At 37.2% G+C, this 23,289-nt stretch overlaps 1 protein-coding gene across 4 annotated transcripts in view; it reads left to right on the forward strand.

Moving 5' to 3' along the window:
• The window catches only part of ZMYM4 (zinc finger MYM-type containing 4), a 181,324-nt gene that overhangs the window by 88,597 nt on the left and 69,438 nt on the right, over positions 1–23,289 (forward strand). For 2 of the 4 annotated variants that reach the window (XM_053576721.1, XM_053576722.1), the window contains exons 3-5: positions 19,646–20,170; positions 21,853–21,914; positions 22,267–22,437. The exons of 1 other annotated variant lie outside the window; for it this stretch is intronic. In XM_053576721.1, the coding sequence (XP_053432696.1) occupies positions 19,646–20,170; positions 21,853–21,914; positions 22,267–22,437 (758 nt within the window). Of the gene's footprint in view, positions 1–19,645; positions 20,171–21,852; positions 21,915–22,266; positions 22,438–23,289 lie in introns of those variants that run through there. One more of the 4 variants, XM_053576724.1, reaches the window with a different exon arrangement.

The following is a 23,289-nucleotide window of genomic DNA, read 5'->3' on the forward strand; positions in this document are numbered from 1 at the left end:
ACTATGGCTAGAAGGCGGAGTGTTTTATAATCAGTCTTGTAACTAGTGCCTAATGTACAATTTTTGTATGATTTTGAACTTCTAAAATATTTTTAATTTAAGAAACAGTTCAGGCGGCTCCTGTGGCTCAGTCAGTAGGGCGCCGGCCCCATGTACCGAGGGTGGCGGGTTCAAACCCGGCCCCAGCCAAACTGCAACCAAAAATTAGCCAGGTGTTGTGGCGGGCGCCTGTAGTCCCAGCTACTCGGGAGGCTGAGGCAAGAGAATCGCTTGGGCCCAGGAGTTGGAGGTTGCTGTGAGCTGTGTGAGGCCACGACACTCTGCCGAGGGCCATAAGGTGAGACTCTGTCTCTACAAAAAAAAAAAAAAAAAAAAAAAAAAAAACGAAACAGTTCTGAAGATAATTGCTCTAAGTAGTTTCTCAGGCCCATTGAATTTAGTATATTTCTTTAGCATAGTGCTGATTGTACTGTGGGAAATAATAGTACAATCTGTAGGTCAGGGGTCCTCAGACTTTTTTCCTAAAGGGTCAAATAGTAAATATTTAAGGGCCACAGCCAACAAATATGATTTCTTACATATTCTTATTCTTTTTATAATCTTTTAAAAGTATAAAATCATTCTTAGCTTTGGGACCATTCCAATATAGGCTGTTGGTCAAGGGGCTGTAGTTTACTAACTCCTACTGTAGATAAAGTTATTCATGTAGGAGCTTTTTCTGTTTTGATTTTTTTCTGAACATTTCAATCGACTATTATTGCATGTGGTATGAACTAGTAGAGGTGGTGTATCTTCTATATTAATGAGCTTATGAGAATAATAATGAAGTTGTTTTAAATTTTGTAAATTTACTGATGCTTTGGGGGAGGGAGATGTGCAAGTTACTCTGTCTTTATAGTTATAAAGCCCTTAAAAATAATTATTTTAACTTTTTTTTTCTATATTATAAGGGGTAGGATTAAAAGTTAGTTTTAGGGCTTGAACAGATTTCTTGTTTATCTGAACAGAAAGGGATACCAGCTAAATCTGGTGTGATAAATAAAGAGAAGATGAAAATACAAAAGTAATATGCTTTCTGAAATATAAGATGTATGAATGTTTTACTCAATAAAATGTATGTTCTCTTGCAGTGATGTGCTTCAATTTTAATAGATCCATGACAGGTTTTAGGTACATGGCTGAATGTTTGTATCAGTTTATAGATAGCTCTGATTTTCTTGGGCATTGCTGTCAGAACATTACAAACCTCAGTGATCATTCAAAAGAGTAGTCTGTTATCTTTGCTTTAGTTGTCTTCATAGTGAAGAACAAATGGTTCACTGTTTTATAGTGTACTTTAAAACTATAATTTTTTTAGTCTTAATAGTATGTAAGTAGGCTATTTAAAATTGGTAAAATCTTACTCATTTCAATTAAGGGTATTTTAGATGTCAACATTCATTTATCACCTTTTGTTAAGTTATAACATCAATAAAATTGATCTAAATATTCCACTGGTCTGAAACTGTTTCTTTTTTTTGTTTAATTTTGAAATACTATTAAAAATATATTTTGCATTGAGACATCTTCGTGTGTATGTGTGTATATGCACACAAACATATCCTGTACCATTACTTACTGTCGTTCTCTGTGATGCACTTTGCTTTCTCTTCTAGTCCATTTAAGAAAAAACCCTGGTACCTTAATCTGTTGATACCTGAAGTTTGAAAGACGACTGAATTGTTGTCTTCTAGTTAATACCTCATTTTCATGAAGTTTTCTGTTGGTTACTGGCCCATTACTAGCTAAGATTCTTTTTCAGTTTAGGATTATAAATGGGAATTACCATTCTTCTCTAACTAATAAGTGTTCCCTGATAGGATTTAGGGCAGGGGTCCTCAAACTGCAGCCCGCGGGCCACATGAGGCGGTGTGATTGTATTTGTTCCCGTTTTGTTTTTTTACTTCAAAATAAGATATGTGCAGTTTGCATACAAATTTGTTCATAGTTTTTTTTTTAAACTATAGTTCGGCCCTCCAACGGTCTGAGGGACAGTGAATTGGCCCCCTGTTTAAAAAGTTTGAGGACGCCTGATTTAGGGTGTATCATTAAGGGAGAAATCTGACGTGGCTATGGAGGAACTTCTGGTAGTTTCAGGTACATGCAATTTTATAGCATGCTTACCAAGAGTTGGTGGTGTTTGTTATCAAACTTGTTTATTAGTATTTGTCACTGTATTTACAGAATTTGCGTTTTTTTTTTTTGAGACAGAGTCTCACTTTATCACCCCGGTAGAGTGCTGTGGCATCACAGCTTACAGCAACTTCCAACTCTTGGGGCTCAAGCAGTTCTCTCGCGTCAGCCTCCCAAGTAGCTGGGACTACAGGCACGTGCCATAAAGCCCAGCTATTTTTTTTTGTGTGTGGTTGTAGTTCTCATTGTTGATTTTTAGCTGGCCCTGACCGGGTTTGAACCCTCCAGCCTTGGTGTATGTAGCTGGCACCATAACCACAGTGCTACGCATGCTGAGCCCATAATTTTAATTGCATATTTTTTTATGCTCCTGAAAGTTGACTTTGAAAAGTGAGTTATTTCTGTGAATAATTCAAAAGCTTTAGAAAAACTAGGCAAGTCATTAAAAACATGGATGTGCAAGTGTCTTAACTTTCTTATTGTATTTTAAAAAAACCCAAATTGTAGTTATGAAGAGAGCATATATGGTTCTGACTTATTCAAGAAAGAACTCATTAGCCTCATCATTTAGCAAAGTCTTGGCTGATCATTAAATGATTGGCAAATGTGCTTTTGTATGTCTCAAGTAAAATAAATGTTTAAGGAATTTATGTTTCATTTTTAGTGATTACTGTCTTTATTTGACTGTTGATTAATGGTTAGGTTACATTTGTGATCTTACAGCTTAAAGAAATTTTTATTTAGGAAATTCTATTTTATTGAATAGCAATAACAAATCATGTCTTAGAAATATATTTGTGACCAAAATTTGCTAATTTAAGCTTTTATTCAAAGTGAACCAAGATCACCACATTTTTATGCTTATTCGTTTTTGTACTTTTTTTTTCTTTAAGAGACAGAGTCTTGCTTTATCGCCCTCGGTAGAGTGCTGTGGTATCACAGCTCACAACAACCTCCAACTGCTGGGCTTAGGCGATTCTCTTGCCTCAGCCTCCGGAGTAGCTGGGACTACAGGCGCCCCACAATGCCTGGCTATTTTTTGTTACAGTTTGGCCAGGGCTGGGTTTGAACCTGCCACCCTTGGTATATGGGGCTGGTGCCCTACCCACTGAGCAACCTTGTTTTTGTATTCTTAGGAGTTTGTGTTTTCTTAGGATTCCTTATTCCTTTTTTTTTTTTGAGACAGAGTATCACTATGCTGCCCTCAGTAGAGTGCTGTAGTGTCACAGCTTACAGCAACCTCACACTCTTGGTCTTAAGCGATTCTCTTGCCTCAACCTCCCAAGTAGGTGGGACTACAGGCGCCCGCCACAACGCCCAGCTATTTTTTGGTTGTAGTTGTTATTGTTTAGCAGGCCCAGGCTGGGTTCGAACCTCCAAGCCCCACTGTATGTGACTGAAGCCCTAGCCACGGAGCTACAGGCACCAAGCTGGGATTCGTTATTCCTTCATGTAAGAGAGAAAAGTAGCCACCTCAGGGAGTTGTTATAGAACGATGATTTCTGAGGTTGCAATTACTATTGATATTACTTTATTTTTGAAAATTGTACTTCTATTAAAAACAAAATATATTGGAGCCCTTTCAGGATAGTAATTGAGTTCCTTAGATGGTGGTTATACCTTAAAAACGAGGTGATTCTTGGATATAGTAGAGAAAAATGAATACAAAACAAGGACTAATCATAAGAAAGACAGGAATAAAAGTTGACTTTACCTGGCATCATGAAATTTACTTTCATTGTCAACAGAAATATTGTACTTAAATTACTTAAAATAAGCTTTCATTCTCCTTTCACAAAGTCTTAATAGTCTATCTGCATTTTATGCATTTTACTGATCACAGCCTGTCTTGCACAAAGATTTTCTTGTTGAATTCATTAGTTACTCCCCTTCTGTATTGGATCATTTTCATGAGCATACTAAATGCTTATAATATTCTCCCATCTTTTTTCTTTTTTGAAATAGAGTCTCACTTTGTAACCTTCCGTAGAGTGCTATGGCGTCATAGTTCATAGCAACCTCAAAGTCTTGGACTCAAGTGATTCTCTTGCCTAACCCTCCCAAGTAACTGGGACTATAGGTGCCCACCATAGCACTGGCTATTTTTAGAGATGAGGTCTCACTCTGGCTCAGGCTGGTCTCAAAACTCTGAGCTCAGACAATCCACCTGCCTTGGCCTCCCAGAGTGCTAGGATTACAGGCGTGAGCCACTGTCCCCAGCTGTCCATCTTTAAAAATATTATTCATGAAAAAATAAAAAATATACAAATTCAAGAAGTCTTTACTGTTGACTCCAGATTTTATTCATTTTTAGCTACCCTGAAAAATTACAGTGCTTCAGTTTCTCTAAGAAGTATTTATTTGGTAACAGTTCTTTTTTTTAATTATTAAATAATAGCTGTGTGTATAAATGCAATCATGGGCACCATATACTGGTTTTATATACCATTTGACATATTTTCATCATACCAGTTAACATAGCCTTCCTGGCATTTTCTTACTTACTATGTTAAGACATTTATATTCTACATTTACTAAGTTTCACATGTACCCTTGTAAAATGCACAGTAGGTGTAATCCCACCAATCACCCTCCCTCCATCCATCCTCCCCCTCCCTTCCTTCCCTCTCTTCCTCTCCCCCTTTCCCATATTCCTAGGTTATAACTGGGTTATAGCTTTCATATGAAAGCCATAAATTAGTTTTATAGTAGGGCTGAGTACATTGGATACTTTTTCTTCCATTCTTGAGATACTTTACTAAGAAGAATATGTTCCAGCTCCATCCATGTAAACATGAAAGAGGTAAAGTCTCCATGTTTCTTTAAGACTGCATAATATTCCATGGTATACATATACCATAATTTATTAATCCATTTGTGGATCGATGGGCACTTGGGCTTTTTCCATGACTTAGCAATTATGAATTGAGCTGCAATAAACATTCTGGTACAAATATCTTTGTTATGATGTGATTTTTGGTCTTCTGGGTATATAATTATAGGAATTATATATATATAATTAGAGGAATTATAGGATTGAATGGCAGGTCTATTTTTAGATCTCTAAGTGTTCTCCAAACATCTTTCCAAAAGGAACGTATTAATTTGCATTCCCACCAGCAGTGTAGAAGTGTTGCCTTTTCTCCACATCCATGCCAACATCTCTGGTCTTGGGATTTTGTGATATGGGCTAATCTTACTGGAGTTATATAATATCTCAAAGTAGTTTTGATTTGCATTTCTCTGTTGATTAAGGATGATTTTTTCATATGTCTATAGGCCGTGCGCCTGTCTTCTTCAGAGAAGTTTCTCTTCAAGTCCCTTCCCCAGCCTGAGATGGGATCACTTGTTCTTTTCTTGCTAATACCTTTGAGTTTTCTGTGGATTCTGGTTATTAAACCTTTGTTGGAGACATAACCTGCAAATATCTTCTCCCGTTCTGAGGGCTGTCTGCTTGCTTTACTTACTGTGTTCTTGGCTGTGCAGAAGCTTTTTAGTTTGATCAGGTCCCAGTAGTTTATTTTTGAAGCTGCTTCAATTGCCCGGGGGGGTCCTCCTCATAAAATATTTGCCCAGACTGATTTCTTCCAGAGTTTTCTCTGCACTTTTCTTCTAGTATTTTTATAGTTTCATGTCTTAAGTTTAAATCTTTAATCCAGTGAGAGTCTATCTTAGTTAATGATGAAAGGTGTGGGTCCAGTTTCAGTCTTGTACAGGTCACCAGCAATATTCACTCAGCACCATTTGTTAAATAGGGAATCTTTTCCCCACTGAATGTTTTTAATTGGCTTGTCAAAGATCAAATAATGTTAAGTAGCTGGGTTCATGTCTTGATTCTCTATTCTGTTCTGGACATCTACCTCTCTGTTTTTGTGCCAGTACCATGCTGTTTTGATCACTATGGATTTGTAGTATAGTCTGAGGTCTGGTAGGTAGCGTGATTCCTTCTGCTTTGTTTTTATTTCTGGGTAATGTCTTGGGTATTCGAGGTTTTTTCTGATTCCATATAAAACGAAGTATTATTTTTTCAAGATATTTAAAGTATGACAGTGGAGCTTTAATAGGGATTGCATTAAAATTGTATATTGCTTTGGGCATTATGGACATTTTAACAATGTTAATTCTTCCCAGCAATGAGCAGGGTATGTTTTTCCATTTGTTAACATTTTCAGCTATTTCTTTTCTTAGAGTTTCATAGTTCTCTTTATAGAGATCTTTCACATCCTTTGTTAGATAAACTCCCAAATATTTCATCTTCATTGGCACTACTGTGAACGGAATAGAGTCCTTGACTGTTTTTTCAGCTTGACTGTTGTTGGCATATATAAAGATTTATGGATGTTGATTTTGTAACCTGAGACGCTACTGTATTCCTCGATCAATTCTAAGAGTTTTGTAGTAGAATCCCTGGTGTTTTCCAGATATACAGTCATATCATCTGCGAAGAGTGAAAGTTTGATCTCTTCTAACCCTATATGGATACCATTGATCACCTTTTCTTCCCTAATTGCAATGGCTAAAACTTCCATTACAATGTTAAAGAGCAGTGGAGACAATGGGCAACTTTGCCTGGTTCCTGATCTAAGTGGAAATGATTTCACTTTAACTCCATTCAGTACGATATTGGGTGTGGGTTTGCCGTAGATGGCCTCTATCAGTTTATTGTCCCTTCCATACCAATTTTCTTAAGTGTTCTGATCATGAAGGAATGCTGGATATTATCAAAAGCTTTTTCTGCGTCATTTGAGAGAAATATGGTCTTTGTTTTTTCATTTGTTTATGTGATGAATTATATTTATAGATTTACATATGTTGAACCAGCCTTAAGACCCTGGGATAAAACCGACTTGCTCATGATGTATAATTTGTTGCTGGATTCTGTTTCTTAGGATCTTGTTGAATATTTTTGCATCTATATTCCTTAGTGATGTTGGTCTATAATTTTCTTTTCTTGTTGGGTCTTTTCCTAGTTTGGGGATCAGGGTGATGTTTGCTTTGTAGAACGTGTTGGGTAGTATTCCTTCTTTTTCTATATTTTGGAACAGGTTGAGTAATATAGGTACTAGTTCCTCTTTAAAGATTTGGTAGAATTCTGATGTGAAGCCATCTGGTTCTGGGCTTTTCTTTTTAGGGAGATTTTGTATGGTTGATGCTATTTCAGAACTTGATATAGGCCTGTTCGACATTTCCACTTGATTCCGGCTAAGTCTTGGAAGGTGATGTGTTTCCAAGTATTGGTCAGTTTCCTTCAGATTTTCATATTTCTGAGAATAAATTTTCTTGTGATATTCATTAAGGCTTTTTTGAATTTCTGAGGAGTCTGTTGTTATTTTGTCTTTGTCATTTCTGATTGATGAAATTAGAGATTTTACTCTTTTTTTTCCCTGGTTAGGTTAGCCAATGGTTGATCTATTTTATTGACCTTTTCAAAAAACCAGCTTTTCGATTTATTGATCTGTCATATAATCCTTTTGTTTTTAATTTCATTTAATACTGCTCTAATTTTGGTTATTTCTTTTCTTCTACGGGGCTTGGGGTTGGAATGTTCTTGAGATGTCCCATTAAGTTGTTAACTTCCTCTCTTTCCTTTCTCTTGAGGAAAGCTTGCAGTGCTATAAATTTCCTTCTTAAGACTGCCTTTGTGGTATCCCAGAGGTTCTGATAATTTGTGTCTTCATTGTTGTTTTGTTCCAAAAATTTGACAGTTTCATTCTTTTTTTTTTTTTTGTAGAGACAGAGTCTCACTTTATGGCCCTTGGTAGAGTGCTGTGGCCTTACACAGCTCACAACAACCTCCAACTCCTGGGCTTAAGCGATTCTCTTGCCTCAGCCTCCCGAGTAGCTGGGACTACAGGCGCCCGCCACAATGCCCGGCTATTTTTTGGTTGCAGTTTGGCCGGGGCTGGGTTTGAACCCGCCACCCTCGGTATATGGGCTGGCGCCTTACCAACTGAGCCACAGGTGCCACCCTGGCAGTTTCATTCTTAATGTCATCTATGACCCAGCTATCATTCAGCATAAGGTTATTTAACTTAAATGCTTTTGTATGAGTATGAAGATTCCTGTTGTTACTGAGTTCACCTTTTATTCCATGGTGGTCCGAGAAGATGCAGGGAATAATTTCTATTCCTTTAAATTTACTGAGGTTAGACTTGTGACCTAAGATGTGATCGATTTTGAATTATGTTCCATGGGCTGATGAGAAGTACGTATATTCAATTTTGTTGGGATGAAATGTTCTGTAGATGTCTGCTGAATCCAAATGTTGGATGGTTAGGTTTAAATCTAAAATTTCTTTGCTCAGCTTCTTATTGGAGGATCTATCCAACAGTGCCAAAGGAGTGTTAAAATCTCCGACTCTTATGGAGTTGGAGGAAATCAAGTTGCTAATGTCTTTTAGAGTTTCTCTTGTAAATTGAGGCGTATTCTGGTTGGGTGCATAAATATTAATAATTGAAATCTCATCATATTAAGTATTACCCTTAACTAATATGAAGAGACCATTCTTATCCTTCCTTCCTTTTGTTGGTTTAAAGCCTATTGTATCTGCAAATAGAATTGCAATGCCTGCTTTTTTCTGATTTCCATTTGCCTGAAATATGGACGACCATCCTTTCACCCTGAGTCTATATTTATCTTTTAAGGTAAGATGAGATTCTTGTGTGCAGCAAATATCTAGCCTGAGTTTTTGTATCCAGTCAGCCAACCTGTGCCTCTTTAGAGGACAGTTTAAGCCATTCACATTGATTGAGAATATTGATAAGCCTGGTAAAATTTTGGGTATTGAGTTTTTCAAAAGTCCAGTGGAGATTTTTAATACTTTCACCACTGTGGAAGTTGGAGTTTGATCAAAAGTTTCTGAGTGAGTTTACTTTTGTGGTAGAGGATTGTGCTGGTCATAGGTCTGAGAATACCCTGAAGAGCTGGTTTGGTTATGGCAAATTTCTTCAACATGTGAATGTCATTAAAGTATTTAATTTCTCCATCATAAATGAAACTCCGTTAAGCTGGATACAGGATCCTGGGTTGAAAGTTACTTTGTTTTAGGAGATTAAAAGTCGATGACCACCCTCTTCTGGCTTGAAAGGTTTCAGCAGAGAGATCTGCAGTCATTCTAATAATTCTTCCCTTTGTAGGTTATGGTTTTCTTATGTGTCTGGCTGCTTTCAGAATTTTCTCCTTCATATTAACTTTAGTGAAGTTAATTTTGATGGGCCTCGGGGATGTCTTATTTGGGTTAAGTTGTGCTGGGGTTCTGAAGCTGTCTGCTATCTGAATTTCATAATCTCTTGGCATGTCTGGAAAATTCTCTTTCATAATTTCATGGAGAAGGGCCTCTGTGCCTTGCGAAGCCACTTCATTGTTTTCAGGGATTCCTATGAGGTGGATATTAGCCTTCTTCAAATTATCCCAGAGCTCTCTGAGAGAATGATCCATTTTTGCTCTCCATTTCTATTCCTCTTTGAGAGTTTGGGAGCATTCAAAAGCTTTGTCTTCAATGTCAGAAATCCTTTCTTCTGCCTGCTTCACTCTGTTACTAAGGGATTCTACTTTATTTTTCAGATCTTTGAGGGCTCAAATTCTTGTCTAAATGTGTCAAAATCTTTGGTGATTTTGTCTTTAAATGCGTTGACTTCTTGAGACAACTTTTGAATTGCTCCTCGGATTTCTAATTCCAACTTTTACTCCATTCTATTAATCTTGTTTGCAATCCACATTCTGAATTCAATTTCTGACATCTCGGCCATCTGTTTATGAATGTGATCTTCAGTTACATCTGCCATATCTTTTCTTGGGGGAGTTGATCTACTCTGGTTATTCATGTTACCAGAGTTTTTTACTGATTCTGCCCCATGATTATTTTACACTGTTTGACTAGATGAGTGGATAAAGAAAAGTTGGGTTCGGGACTCCAGGAGTAGTGATTAGCCAGCCCTTTTCCCAAAAGCTGGGACTGGTGTCTGTACCTTTTCCCTGGAGCTTTGTCGAGGATTCATACAGTACTACGACCTGAGAAACTGGGGACTGCTTGGTGTGGTGAGGCTAAGTGGCTCTGTCTTGTTTTCAGGTGATCTCTGTCCAACCCTAGTGAATCAGTTACTCTGGGTTGAAGTCTCAGCTGTGGAGAAATACCAGCAATTAAGTCACCCCTCCCCCCACAGGCAACAATTGGAAAAGGAAAATGAAACCTTCCTACAACCACACACCCAGGGTACCACTTGGGTAGTCCTCAGGCGATTGGCTCAATTTAGGAGGTCCAAATTAATTGTCTCAGTCAGCACCTGTCTCAGGTGGGAGAGTTTAAATGGTCTCTGGCAACTAGATCGCAGGGGTCTGATGAGAACTCAAATATTACTTGCTGCAGTGCTCCGTGAGGTCAGGAGGACCCACCCAGCAAATAGATTCATCTGGGAAGGTTGATGCCTCCTTCCCCACCTTGCACCTCTGTCAAACCCAGTCATTGATAAACCTGCAGGGATGTGGCCCAGTTGCCTCCAGTGAGCAGATACTCCACGGGTTTGCACCTGCGTGTATCACAAGGAGATCTATGTTTCCTCAGCCAAGCTGCTGCTCTCTGCCACTGTCCGGCAGGTGGAGGTGAGGCCTGACAACCTCGGGTGCTTAATGGAGGCTGGGGCTGTTCACTCAGTTCCAGCCCTGTCACTGATTGATGTTACTGACAAACTTTGCGGAGTTTGTTTCTGTCCTGGCTAAATTGCCCTGCAGAAGAGAAGCTGTTTTGACTTCACAGAACCTGTGCGTCAGACCCTGTCTGTGCTGCTGCGGGGTCTCAGCTGTAGTTTGTATTTGCAGCACTGTACCTGTCAGTTCCAGCTTCTGCCTGCCCATCCAGGGGTCCTCAAACTTTTTAAATAGGGGGCCAATTCACTGCCCCTCAGACCATTGGAGGGCCGGATTATAGTTTAAAAATAAAACTATGAACAAATTCCTATGCACACTGCACATATCTTATTTTGAAGTAAAAAAACAAAATGGGAACAAATACAATCACACCGCCTCATGTGGCCTGCAGGCCGCAGTTTGAGGATCTCTGTCTGATGATTTCCTGAGGGCCAGGTATGGCTTAGGCTCAGTAAACCGGTCCTCTGGGTCAGCCCCGCCCTGGGAATCTGCTGGCTCTGCGCCTGCATATTCTAGTCCCCATGCTCGGCCCAGGCCCTTACTGCCTCATGGGGCCTGCGTTTCTGTCCCAGATCTGTTCCACAAGTGGCTGCCACCTGAGAAGATGTCCGGTCTCCTCTGTTTGTCCAGAGAGATGGGGGTATGACTCCGGAATATCCAGGGGTGAGCCCTATTGTTGCCAAAACGGTTGCTGCTCCTGTGTGGTTCCCTGTCTGCCAACTGTCCTCTCCTCATTCCTGTGCCACAGAATCTTCACTGACCAGTAGCAGTCCATGCCCTGTCCACACCTCTCAAGAAAATACCCAAGAATCTAGACTGCTGGGAGACAGGCGTCCAGACCTCAGAGTTAGAGTGGAGGGGAGTGCTGGGAGTTCTGAATTGCAGGTAGAGAATATATACAGTTTTATGCTTGCCAGGAGAGCACCATGGCACCCTGGTAGGGGAAGTAGGTCCAGGTTTTAGAGGGTCTCTCCCGTGGGATATAATGGGAGGACTTTTGAACTCTGCTTATTTGTTTATGGGGTACTCTGAGCCGTTCTCATGGGGGAGGGGACCCCGTCCGCTTGGCGATGGATTTTGTACCTTTTGTTTGTGTCCTTGGTGTTGCAGCTCACCTCAGCAGGGTTGATGTGTGTTCTTCAACCTTCTCTCCTCTAAGAAGTATTTGGACTTAAGGTTGTCAAGTTACCTCCCCCCTCTCTCTTGAGATTATCTTCTTCTGGCTTATGCATTTATTTTTCACTCACATAGCTCTTGTCTAGTTAGAAGTTCATTTTAACTTTGTCAGTATTAGTAATAAATACTCAGTTTTCATTTTGGCAGTCATCTAAACAGCATTTATCATGCTTGGTCACTCCCTTCTTAGTGAAATATTTTCTTCATTTAGGTTTTTTGCCATCAGTCTCATTTTCCTTCTATCTCATTGTTCTGAGTTTCTTTTTCTGATTCCTTTTCTGTTAGATTTCTAAATGTTGTATTATCTCAGAAATCTAGAGCTCTCCTCTATCTGTGTAAATTATCTCAATAGGTGATCTTATCTATTCTCATCAATTTTAAGTACCATCTCTTCATTTATGAGTCCCAAATTTGTTTCTCATTACTTGATAAGAGTTCTTCCTAACTACATTTGAAGATTTAAAAAGGATATCAAAATTAACAGTGCCAAAACTGTTGATCCTATGCCTTTCAGTCTGATCTTTACATAGTATTTTCACCTCAAAAAATGGCACTCTGTTGTGTTGTCCTTGACTTTTTCAAGTCCAGTATCGCATATTCATATGAAGAAATGTCTCTACTTTCCAAACATACCCAAATCTGACCACTTCTCTGCCATTATTACCTTGATGTTAGCCACCAGTTTATCCTTAGATTATTGCAGTAGCTTCCTAACTGGTCATTTTGCTTCCATTCTTTGGCTTCCTGTAACATTGAACAGGTTTCTGGTATACAGAAGCCATATGTATAACATATGATCCTTGTAAAACATGCGTCAAATGGATGTTAATCTGACTTTAGAATCTTTTAATAATTTCTTCTTATACTTAAATACATTGCAATATTTTTATTGCCTACAAATTCATAATGCCTCTATGCTCTGTTTATTTGTCTTTTCTCATATTTTTAGCATTTTTATTCTCATTTATTGAATATCAGGTATGCTGTCCTTGTTTTCTTTCTAATATGCCAAGCATATGTATAGTGTCTAATAGCCAGGAATATTTCACAATAAATTTGTGCTTTCAAGTCTTTTAGGCTAGGTGAGGTTGGCTCATGCCAGTAATCCTAGTGATTTGGGAGGTCAAAGTGGGATGATTGCTTGAGACCAGGAGTTTAAGACCAGCCTGGGCAATGTGATAAGACCCCATCTGTCTCTCTTTTACTCAGACTGGTTTTGAACTCTTGAGGTCAAGTGATAATATTGCCACCTTGGACTCCCAGATTACAGGCATGAGCCATGGTACCTGGCTTCTCTGAGAAAGGTTTAATTTCCATTGCGTTTCAAATAAAGATCTATTTATTTATTTTATACCATTTTTTTATTATTAAATCATAGCTGTGTACATTAATGCAATCATGGGGCACCGTATACTGGTTTTATAGACCATTTGACATATATTCATCACACTGGTTAACATAGCCTTCCTGGCATTTTCTTAGTTATTGTGTTAAGACATTTATATTCTACGTTTACTAAGTTTCTCATGTACCCTTGTAAGATGCACCATAGGTGTAATCCCACCAATCACCCTCCCTCTGCCCCTCCTCCCCCCTCCCTCCCCTCCCTCTCCCTCTTCCCCATCTACTTAGGTTATAACTGGGTTATAGCTTTCATATGAAAGCCATAAATTAGTTTCATAGTAGGGCTGAGCATATTGGATACTTTTTCTTCCATTCTTGAGATACTTTACTAAGAAAAATATGTTCCAGCTCCATCCATGTAAACATGAAAGAGGTAAAGTCTCCATCTTTCTTTAAGGCTGCATAATATTCCGTGGTGTACATATACCACAATTTATTAATCCATTCGTGGATTGATAAGCACTTGGGCTTTTTCCATGACTTAGCAATTATGAATTGGGCTACAATAAACATTCTGGTACAAATATCTTTGTTACAATGTGATTTTTGGTCTTCTGAGTATATACCTAGTAGAGGAATTATAGGATTGAATGGCAGATCTATTTTTAGATCTCTGAGTATTCTCCAAACATCTTTCCAAAAGGAATGTATTAATTTGCATTCCCACCAGCAGTGTAGAAGTGTTCCCTTTTCTCCGCATCCACGCCAACATCTCTGGTCTTGGGATTTTGTGATATGGCCTAATCTTACCAAATAAAGATTTAAATACTATTTAAATGATAGCAGATACATGTACTTCAAAACTTAAGATAAAGTGGACATAAAGGTGAGATATAGTGGCTCACTCTGGTAATCCTAGCACTCTGGGATGCCAAGGTGAGTGAATTGCTTGAGCTCAGGAGTTTGAGACAAGCCTGAGCCAAGAGCAAGACCCTGTCTGTACTAAAAATAGAAAACTTAGTCAAGCATTGTGGTGGCTAAGTGTGATCCTAGCTGCTTGGGAGGCTGAGGCAAGAGGATCTCTTGAGCCCCAAAGTTTGAGGTTGCTGTGAGCTATGATGATGCCATTATACTCTACCCAGGGTGACAGAGTAAGACTGTGTCTCAAAACAAATAAGTAAAAAATAAAAATGGGTATAGTTCAAAAAGTGTTTCTGCCTTCCAGCCACCTAGTTTAGCTTCTCATAGAAAATGCATGAGGGACTTTTATGCAGTTGTAGCATTTTCTATACATACATAGATATAAAACATAATATTATTATTAATGTATTTTCCTTCCACCTTTTTTACTTTTTTTTTTTTTTTTACTTTTTTTAAACTTAATTATTTTATTTAATAGAGCTTGGGAATTCATACACAGTTGCCTCAATCTTTTTAACAACTATATAATATTCCATAGTAGGTATGTACTTTAATTAATTTAGCCTCAGTGATGAACAGATAAGCTGTTTACAGTCTATAAATGTTGCTTTTTAATCAATGTCCTGTGAGATTATATTGGTAAGATGGACTTGTAAAAGATGAATCATTGAGTCAAAAGTTATGTGTATTTAAAATGTAACAAATATTGCCTACTTGCTCTTTATTAGTTTTGTACCACTTTATCCTCCTAGTAATCTTTGGTTACCAGGGTTTGCTAATGCTTTTCTGTTAAGGGCCAGATAATAAATATTTTAGGCTTTGTAGCCCACACAGGTCTCTGTCACAAACTCCCCCCCACAAACTCTTCTTTATATGTATTTTGGGCCTTGGTTCATAGTTTCTCAACTTTGGCTTATAGGTTGCTGCAAGACTGTCATTGAAACCTTTGGTCATTACTAGTCTGCTCTGTGAATATAGTATCTTGCTGCATTACTAGTTTGCATTTCTCTTGCCGAACCTTAGTACTTCACTTCCTGTAAAATGTTTGTTCAAATCCTTTGCTTTTATATATGTATTTAATTGTTTATATCTTTACTTTAGCTCTTAGGGAAAGATACTTTAGCTCTTAGGGAAATTAGTCTTTGTGATATAAAGTGCAATAAAGTCTTTTCAACCAGTTTATCCTTTATCTTTTTTTTTCATTAATTTACCAAATATTTATTGAGTTCCTACAGCCAGTGAGGTACCGAAGGGTAGAGCAATCATACTACACATTGCCATCATAATTCTATGCCACTTTGAAAAGATATACATAGATAACATCTCTTAAAATGTATATGTATATGTATTTTTTGCCACCCCCCCATATATTTTTATCAATTAAAAAGAAAATAATAAACTAGTTAATGTATACGTCAGGTAAAATACTGAAATCTCGTATCCTTATAGATTTATATTTATCCCATCTTTTATATTATGGTAGTCATATGTATACCTATTCATACATTATAAGCCCTATAAAGTAATATTACAATTTTTTTCCTAAATAGTTTAAAGGTTTATAAGAACAATAAGAGGAAAAGGTAAAAAGAAAAAATATAAGTCTTTGAATTTATTCAGATATTTATTATTTCCAATGCTCTTCATTTTTTTCTGAGGGTCTGAGCTTGCATCTTATATAATTTATCTTTAGTACAGATCTTCAGGTGATGAATTATTTCATTTTTTGTTGCTCTGTATCCTTTATCTTTTGATTTGGTTTGTGGTTTTGTCTCCTTAGGACTTTCTTTATTTACATTTCTTTTTTTATATTTTTATTTATAAATTGGTCGTTTATTCTGGATTTTGTGTCACTAACTAGAAAGAATTGTCCCTGCTTTATGACTTAAAAATAAGTCTTCCATGCTTTCCTTAGTATCTTTTAAATTATTGGCTTGGCGTCCGTAGCACAGTGGTTATGGCGCCAGGCACATAACACTGAGGCTGGAGGGTTCAAATCCAGCCCGGGCCAGCTAAACAACAATGGCAACAACAACAACAACAAAATAGCCAGGCGTTGTGGCAGGCGCCTGTAGTCCCAGCTACTTGGGAGGCTTAGGCAAGGGAATTGCTTAAGCCTAAGAATCTGAGGTTACCGTGAGCTTTGACACCATGACACTCTACTGAGAACAACATAGTGGGACACTGTCTCAAAAAATATATATATATATTTTTAAATTATTTAAATATTTTTTTACATTCACTATTTTTCTTTTTTTTTTTTTTTTTAATAGAGACAGAGTCTCACTTTATCAACCTTGGTAGAGTGCTCTGGCGTCACACAGCTCACAGCAACCTCCAACTCCTGGGCTTAGGAGATTCTCTTGCCTCAGCCTCCCGAGTAGCTGGGATTACAGGTGCCCGCCACAACACCCAGCTATTTTTTTTGTTGCAGTTTGGCTGGGGCTGGGTTTTAACCCGCCACCCTCAGTATATTCTGCCGGCGCCCTACTCAGCCACAGGCGCTGCCAAATATTTTATTTTTTATGTCTAAACTTAGATACATCTGTAAATTATTTTGCTGTGATTTAGAGATCCAGTTTTTCCAGTTCTTTTCTTCCTGTTCTGTATCCTGAATTTAACTATAGGATTGAAAATTGCTTGCAATATTACTTCTTGGTATTGATTTCTTATATACTACAGAACATAGACTGTTGACCACATAAAATACATAGTTTTTCATTCATGAAAAGTTACCAAGCGCATGCTATATGGTTAACTACTAATAATAAAATGTTGAAAAGACTCTAATCCTGACTTTTAATTGCTTATAGTCTAGTACGTGTATGTGTAAGCACCTTGCTTCGTTTCCTTCTCAATCTTCTATTATGAGAATTTTCAAATAAATGGAAAAAATATAAGAAGAGTGAAATGAACATCTGTAATATCACTTACTCTTTCCCCATATTCCTGCCTTGCTTATCTGTCTCTGTGTAGTGTACTATGTGAAAGTAAGTCACAGGTGTCATGATGCCTCACATGTAAGTTCTTCAGCTCGCATCTGTTGTCTAAATTGATTATTTTAGAAAATACAAAAGAGTAATTTTCCACATCTGTTTTTCCCTCTACATTTATTAGCAAGTATTTTTCTGATGAAAAGTCTTTTCTTTTTTCCCTTTGACATCATAATGGACTCTTACTGTTACTTACCATCACACTGTTTCTAACTTTGTTTTTCTGACTCGGTGAGGAGGGAGAATAATAACTGTCTTTTTTATCATTTTATCCCTAGAACTTATCATGGTACCTACCATAGGCTTCCTAGTAATTATGTGCTAAATGACTGAATTAATAAATACTTTTAAGCAGTGGGGAGCTATTAAAAGATCTCGAAGGAGGGTGGCGCCTGTGGCTCAAAGGGGTAGGGCGCTGGCCCCATATGCCAGAGGTGGTAGGTTCAAAACCCACCCCCGGCCAAAAACCGCAAAAAAAAAAAAAAGAGATCTCGAAGGAGGGTATGGTATGATTTTTATTTTAAAAAGATAATTCTGGTGTCTTTAGGGAGGAGAGCAACTTGAGGAAACTTTCATTGAATTCTTTCGGTTAGGACTTTGATTACATATAATCCAACTCAAATAATCCTGAACAAAATTGGATCACAGGATCCAGGGATGGTTTGAAGAATCATCAACATGAAGGGTACATCTGTGTTTCAGGAATAAATGAAAGCTAGGATATCAGTGCAAATAATATTTTCAGTCTTTGTTTCATTCTGTTTTTATCACTTCCAGTCTGCCTATTCATGGACCAATTAAATGTGGTTTGGGCATAGGGTTTGTAAGAATATGGTTGCTTCCTGGATATCCATGTGAATTTAGTCAGTAGAAGGGATTATACTAGGCCAAGGAGAGATGTGGAGCATTAGACTTAGGTGCTAAGCAAAAAAGATAGATTTTAGAGAGATTAAGTGGTACTGTTGAAAGGATTCGAAAAGATTTGTCCATAGCGAAAGAGAATTGGAGTAATTCTGACATGAGCAACTGCTGGTTTAGTGAATCTGATACTTAAGTGAAGTAGATATAAGGAGAGTATGCTTGAGGGGGTGGCACATGTGGCTCAGTGAGTAGGGTGCCAGCCCCATATACCGAGGGTGACGGGTTTGAATCTGGCCCCGGCCAAACTGCAACAAAAAATAGCTAGGTGTTGTGGCAGGCACCTATAGACCCAGCTACTCCGGAAGCTGAGGCAAGAGAATTGCCTAAGCCCAAGAGCTGGAGAGAGTTCCTGTGAGCTGTGACGCCATGGCACTCTACTGAGGGTCTACAAAAAAAAAAAAAAATGCTTGGAATGGAAACATGATAAGTTTGATTTTAGAGATACTAAGTTGGAATTCTCTAAGGGACACAGGAGCTAGTTGAGTATAGACATCTGAAATCTTGGAAGAAAGATCTAAAGTACTTTTGGAAGTCAGTAGCAAAAGTAAAGACTATAGAGGTGAACAAAATAGCTCAATCTTAATGTATAAAATAAGAAGAGAACTAGAATCCTGGAGAAAAGTTAATATTGAAGCCATGTCAACAGAGGAGGATGAAGCCTATAAAGTAAATTAATAGGCCAATTAGAAATGTAAGAAGAAATAAAGTGTCAGAGGAACCAAAGGAATTTTATCTAGGAGGGATGTGTCATAAAGATTAACAGAAGTCAGTAGGATTTGATTAGGAGATCGTTGAGGTTTCTTTGTTCTCTTGTGGAATGGGAGAGTCTTTTAGCATATAGTTTTGAACATTGAACAGTTTTTTATTTGTTCTAGGTTGGATAAAATTTATTCTTGTTTAAATATTTACTATTGTAAACATTAACTGCTATTTATTAGTATTAGTGCAGAGAAAATGGGACTCTGAGACCAGAGAGCTGGGTTCTGATCTCCGTTCACCATAATTATCATCATTACCACTTATATATTCCCTTTTATGTGTTAGTCATTGTGTTGGTAGGCCTTTTATACATATTATCAGTAATCCTCACCACAAATTAATTTCCAAGGTGAGTATTTGCTATGTTGTATAGATAACGAGATGCAGAGTTTACTGCTCAGCATCTCATAGATTTTTCAGGATCATACTTTGATTTCAACACAGATTTGTATGATTCTGAAGTTGGCGCTCTTTTTTCTATATCACATTGCCTTCCTTCCTAACCTAAAGTAGCTTCTCAAGTTTTGGATCCCCATTTCCTTAACTATTAGACAGGAATAGTCCTATCTGTCATACCATCAAAGTGTTAAATGAATACTGTGGTAATATTATCTATATTTTGTTTGAAGAAATATATATTTGGTTAAATACCAGACCTTATAATTGCGGTCATTTTTAGCAATATCATTTGTCTAAACAGTATTTTACTTTTTAAGGTGGTGGTATCATGGATACAGAAATGTCTGAAGATATAGACCACAACTTAACTCCTACCCTTGACAGCATGTCTTATGGAATGCCGAATCAAACAGGATCTGAAAATTCATTGCTGGATGAAGATGATTATTTTTTGAACTCTGGGGATCTTGCAGGAATTCCAGTCGTTGGTAGTGACAATGAGGATGAACAGGATTTTAGTTCAAAGGACAATCTTGCTTCTTCAGTTCATACTGATGATAGCTTGGAAGTAGAGAGAAATGTCACACAGCATGAATCAGACAATGAAAATGAAGTACAAATTCAAAATAAGTTAAAAAAAGACTTTCCTAAACAGTTTGATCAGGTTTCTGTCTTTAAATCAATACGGAAAGATTTTAGTCTAGTGAGAGAAAACAGCAAAGAGACATTTTCTGGAAAGGAGAAAAATAGAGACCTAACTTATCATGAACGTGAAAAACGGTTGGATAAACCCCATAAAGATTTGGATTCAAGGTTGAAAAGCAGTTTTTTTGATAAAGCAGGTAATAATTATTGGAATAGAATCATAAAACACAGTAACAAAGTACTGATAATAATATAGCTTTTACTACTCCTGATGTTAAGTTTGAACAGTTAAATTCATTGTAATCTTGTCATTTTTCTTTTATCCTTGTTCTTTGCAGAATGACTGAATTTCTCCCAGTAACTTTTGATAATGGTATAAATGGTTGAAAAATAGCTCTAAACCTCATTTCTCCCTCCCCTGATTGCAATATTTTGATGAGAAGGCAAGATACTTGAATCACCTGTTCATTTTCTTTGGTTGAACATTGGAACCTGAAGTTGGATTTAACTTCTTTGTGCTGTAAGCACTAATTCAAACTGCTGTCCCACCAATTAGTCCAATTTAGGAAGGTTCTTTTTTTTTAATAAAATTTCTAATTTATGTTTTGGTAGTTTCTTGAGGTGCCTCTTGAGCCTCTTTGCCCAGTGTACCCTATACTTTAGCTCCAGTTACATTCTTGAATATATCATATATTTTCTTCTATGCCTTCCTTTCCTCTTGCTGTTCCATTTGCTTGAATATCATTTTCTCTCCTTGTATATATGCCTATAAAAATACTTCCTATTCGATAATGCCTAACCCATAAACCTCTTCTACTTTGTGTCATCATTCCTAACTGCTCTACATCAAGAATGAATTGTTTCCTTATCTATATTTCTACAATATTTTATTCATGCCTTATTATTTATAGTACTTAATCACACACTATTATAGTTCTCTGTTTTACCTTACCTACTAGTGTAGGAGTTTCTTGAGGACCAGATTGTATCCTATTCATCTTTGTATTCTTGGGGTCTAACCTGATGAAGTGAAAATAATCTTTAATAGATGTGAAGGAAAGCAAGTATACTATATGAATCTTTACATTTCTTCTGTCAGTGCTAGGAAACATACAGTGAAAAGAATAAACCAGTATTGTTTAAAAAGAGCAAGTATTTTGAGTATTCATTATATACAAGTTGGGCAAGGGTATACTAAATTTTTCAATACATAGAATTCAATATACTATATTTTCAGTATTCCCCATAAGGGATATTGAAAATTAAGAGAATTCTTTTTCTCAAGAAATACAATGTCTAGAGAAAGGACATGACAAGTCAGATGGTAGATGTGTCAATGACCAGGTGACCAGCATAAGATGTGATTAAAGACAACAGTAGACGAGTTTGTCATAAGGCAGTACAAGAAGACTTCTTTCAGATAATTAAAACAGTGTGGTTTAGGGATTTTGGGGAGAGAGATGATTTTTAACTTAGTGAACAAGGAAGGTTTTATAGAGGAGAGGTGTTTTGAACTGACCTAAGTCTTGAAAACTATACAAAGATTAGGATAGACAGAGGAGACTTGGGATAGAATAACCGGAAATGAGAGAGAACAAACACAAGTAATTTTCAGAACATAGTGAATAAAATAGCCACTTTTATTTAGGTTTGAGCAAAGAAAAAATGTGGGGTAAGGCTAAAAGTTTGGTGGGGCCAGATTGTGCAAAACTTTGAGTGAAAGTACTTTCTGGGTTTTTTGGGAGACCCAGTTCACTCTATTGAGCATCTTTGTTGGAAAAGCAAGGTGGTTATCAAAATGATAGCTTTTGAGGTCACTCTTTCTAAGATTTGTTATTCATATACATGTGTTTGTTTGTTTTTTTTTTCCTTTCAATAGCTAATCAAGTTGAAGAAACATTACATACCCATTTACCACAAACCCCAGAAACAAACTTTAGGGTAAGTTTTCAGTGTGTATGTAGATTGCTGTATCTGTGGCAAGTGTCAAAGTTTTCTTTATGTCACTTTCTAAACTGTAACTATATGTGTTAGGTAGAGCACTGATTTTTTTTTTTTTTTGCTTTATTATTTGGGTAAGGACATCTTTGGAGACATTCTAAAGAGCCTCAGATCTTAGATTCTTTATTTTGTTTTTGGTATTTAGACCTATAGCACATTTACTTTTAGCGTAGGGACTCTAATGAATGTCCATAGAGTTCTTCATTTCCAATGAGCTTTCTTTGGGTGTTAAACCTGAAGAAGAATAATTTTAAAATCTGAATATTTATTAATCCTTTATATTGTGTTTTAGGATTCCAGCTACCCATTTGCCAATAAAGATTCCATTGGTTCGGAACTGGGAAATTCCTTTGCATCAAATATTAGAATTAAAGAAGAACCTTTGGATGATGAGTATGACAAAGCAGTGGCACCACGGCAGGGACTACTAGACAAAATTAAAGATGAACCTGACAATGCTCAAGTAAACATTTCACCTTTTTATCCCCCCCTTTCTTTTTATTCCACACATTATTCATTTGGGAGAGGAAGTACTTAAGAAGTGAAGTTGTTTGTTGAAAGGGTGAAAGGACACTGTTGAAGAAAGTTGAGGTGATTTGAACGACCTCATAAGGCATTGACGAGAGTTACATAAAACTTTTCCTGAGCAGTAATAAAGGCTTTTAATCATCCTTGTTTCTTAATACCACTGTGATTTTTGCAATGCATTTCAGTGCAGGACTAGGAAAAGAGGGTGAGTCTTCAAGGATTTTAGATCCATGTAATGAATCTGGTTGAAGGTTTTTGGTAGCTTATGAGTCTGGTGTGATTGAGTTCATACATGGTAACAAACCTTTTGCAGTTACTGCTGATGAAATACAGAGTATGTATGGATTTAAATCTTTTTCAGAAGGTGATAATGGACAGATTATCTTTGGAAGGGTTAACTGATTGAAGAACCAGTTCATTGGATTAGTGGGTAGAAGGTAAAGGAGGCTTTGATGAGTGATACATGATTCCAAGTTTGAGATCTGTGAGTAATAAAGGTAAGGGTAGTGCTCTGCTATTTAAAGGTTGCTCTGGAGGGAAAAGTCATAGAGATTCTATAACGTAAAGTTCTGACGTCAGATAAGTTATCCATGCAGTTAATGACATTGCAGTGGTTAGAATAGAAGAAAAAAATTATATGAGAAGCTGTAATCATTTTGAAATATAGAGAGATTCAAGAATATACAAAAGCAACAATAACTTAAGGGTAGTCTATATTTTGTATAACTGGCATGAATTCAGAGGATGAGAAATAAAGATAGAATGAATTAGCTCTTTCTCTGAGACG

Source organism: Nycticebus coucang, chromosome 22, assembly GCF_027406575.1.
Source record: "Nycticebus coucang isolate mNycCou1 chromosome 22, mNycCou1.pri, whole genome shotgun sequence".
Classification (NCBI taxonomy): domain Eukaryota; kingdom Metazoa; phylum Chordata; class Mammalia; order Primates; family Lorisidae; genus Nycticebus; species Nycticebus coucang.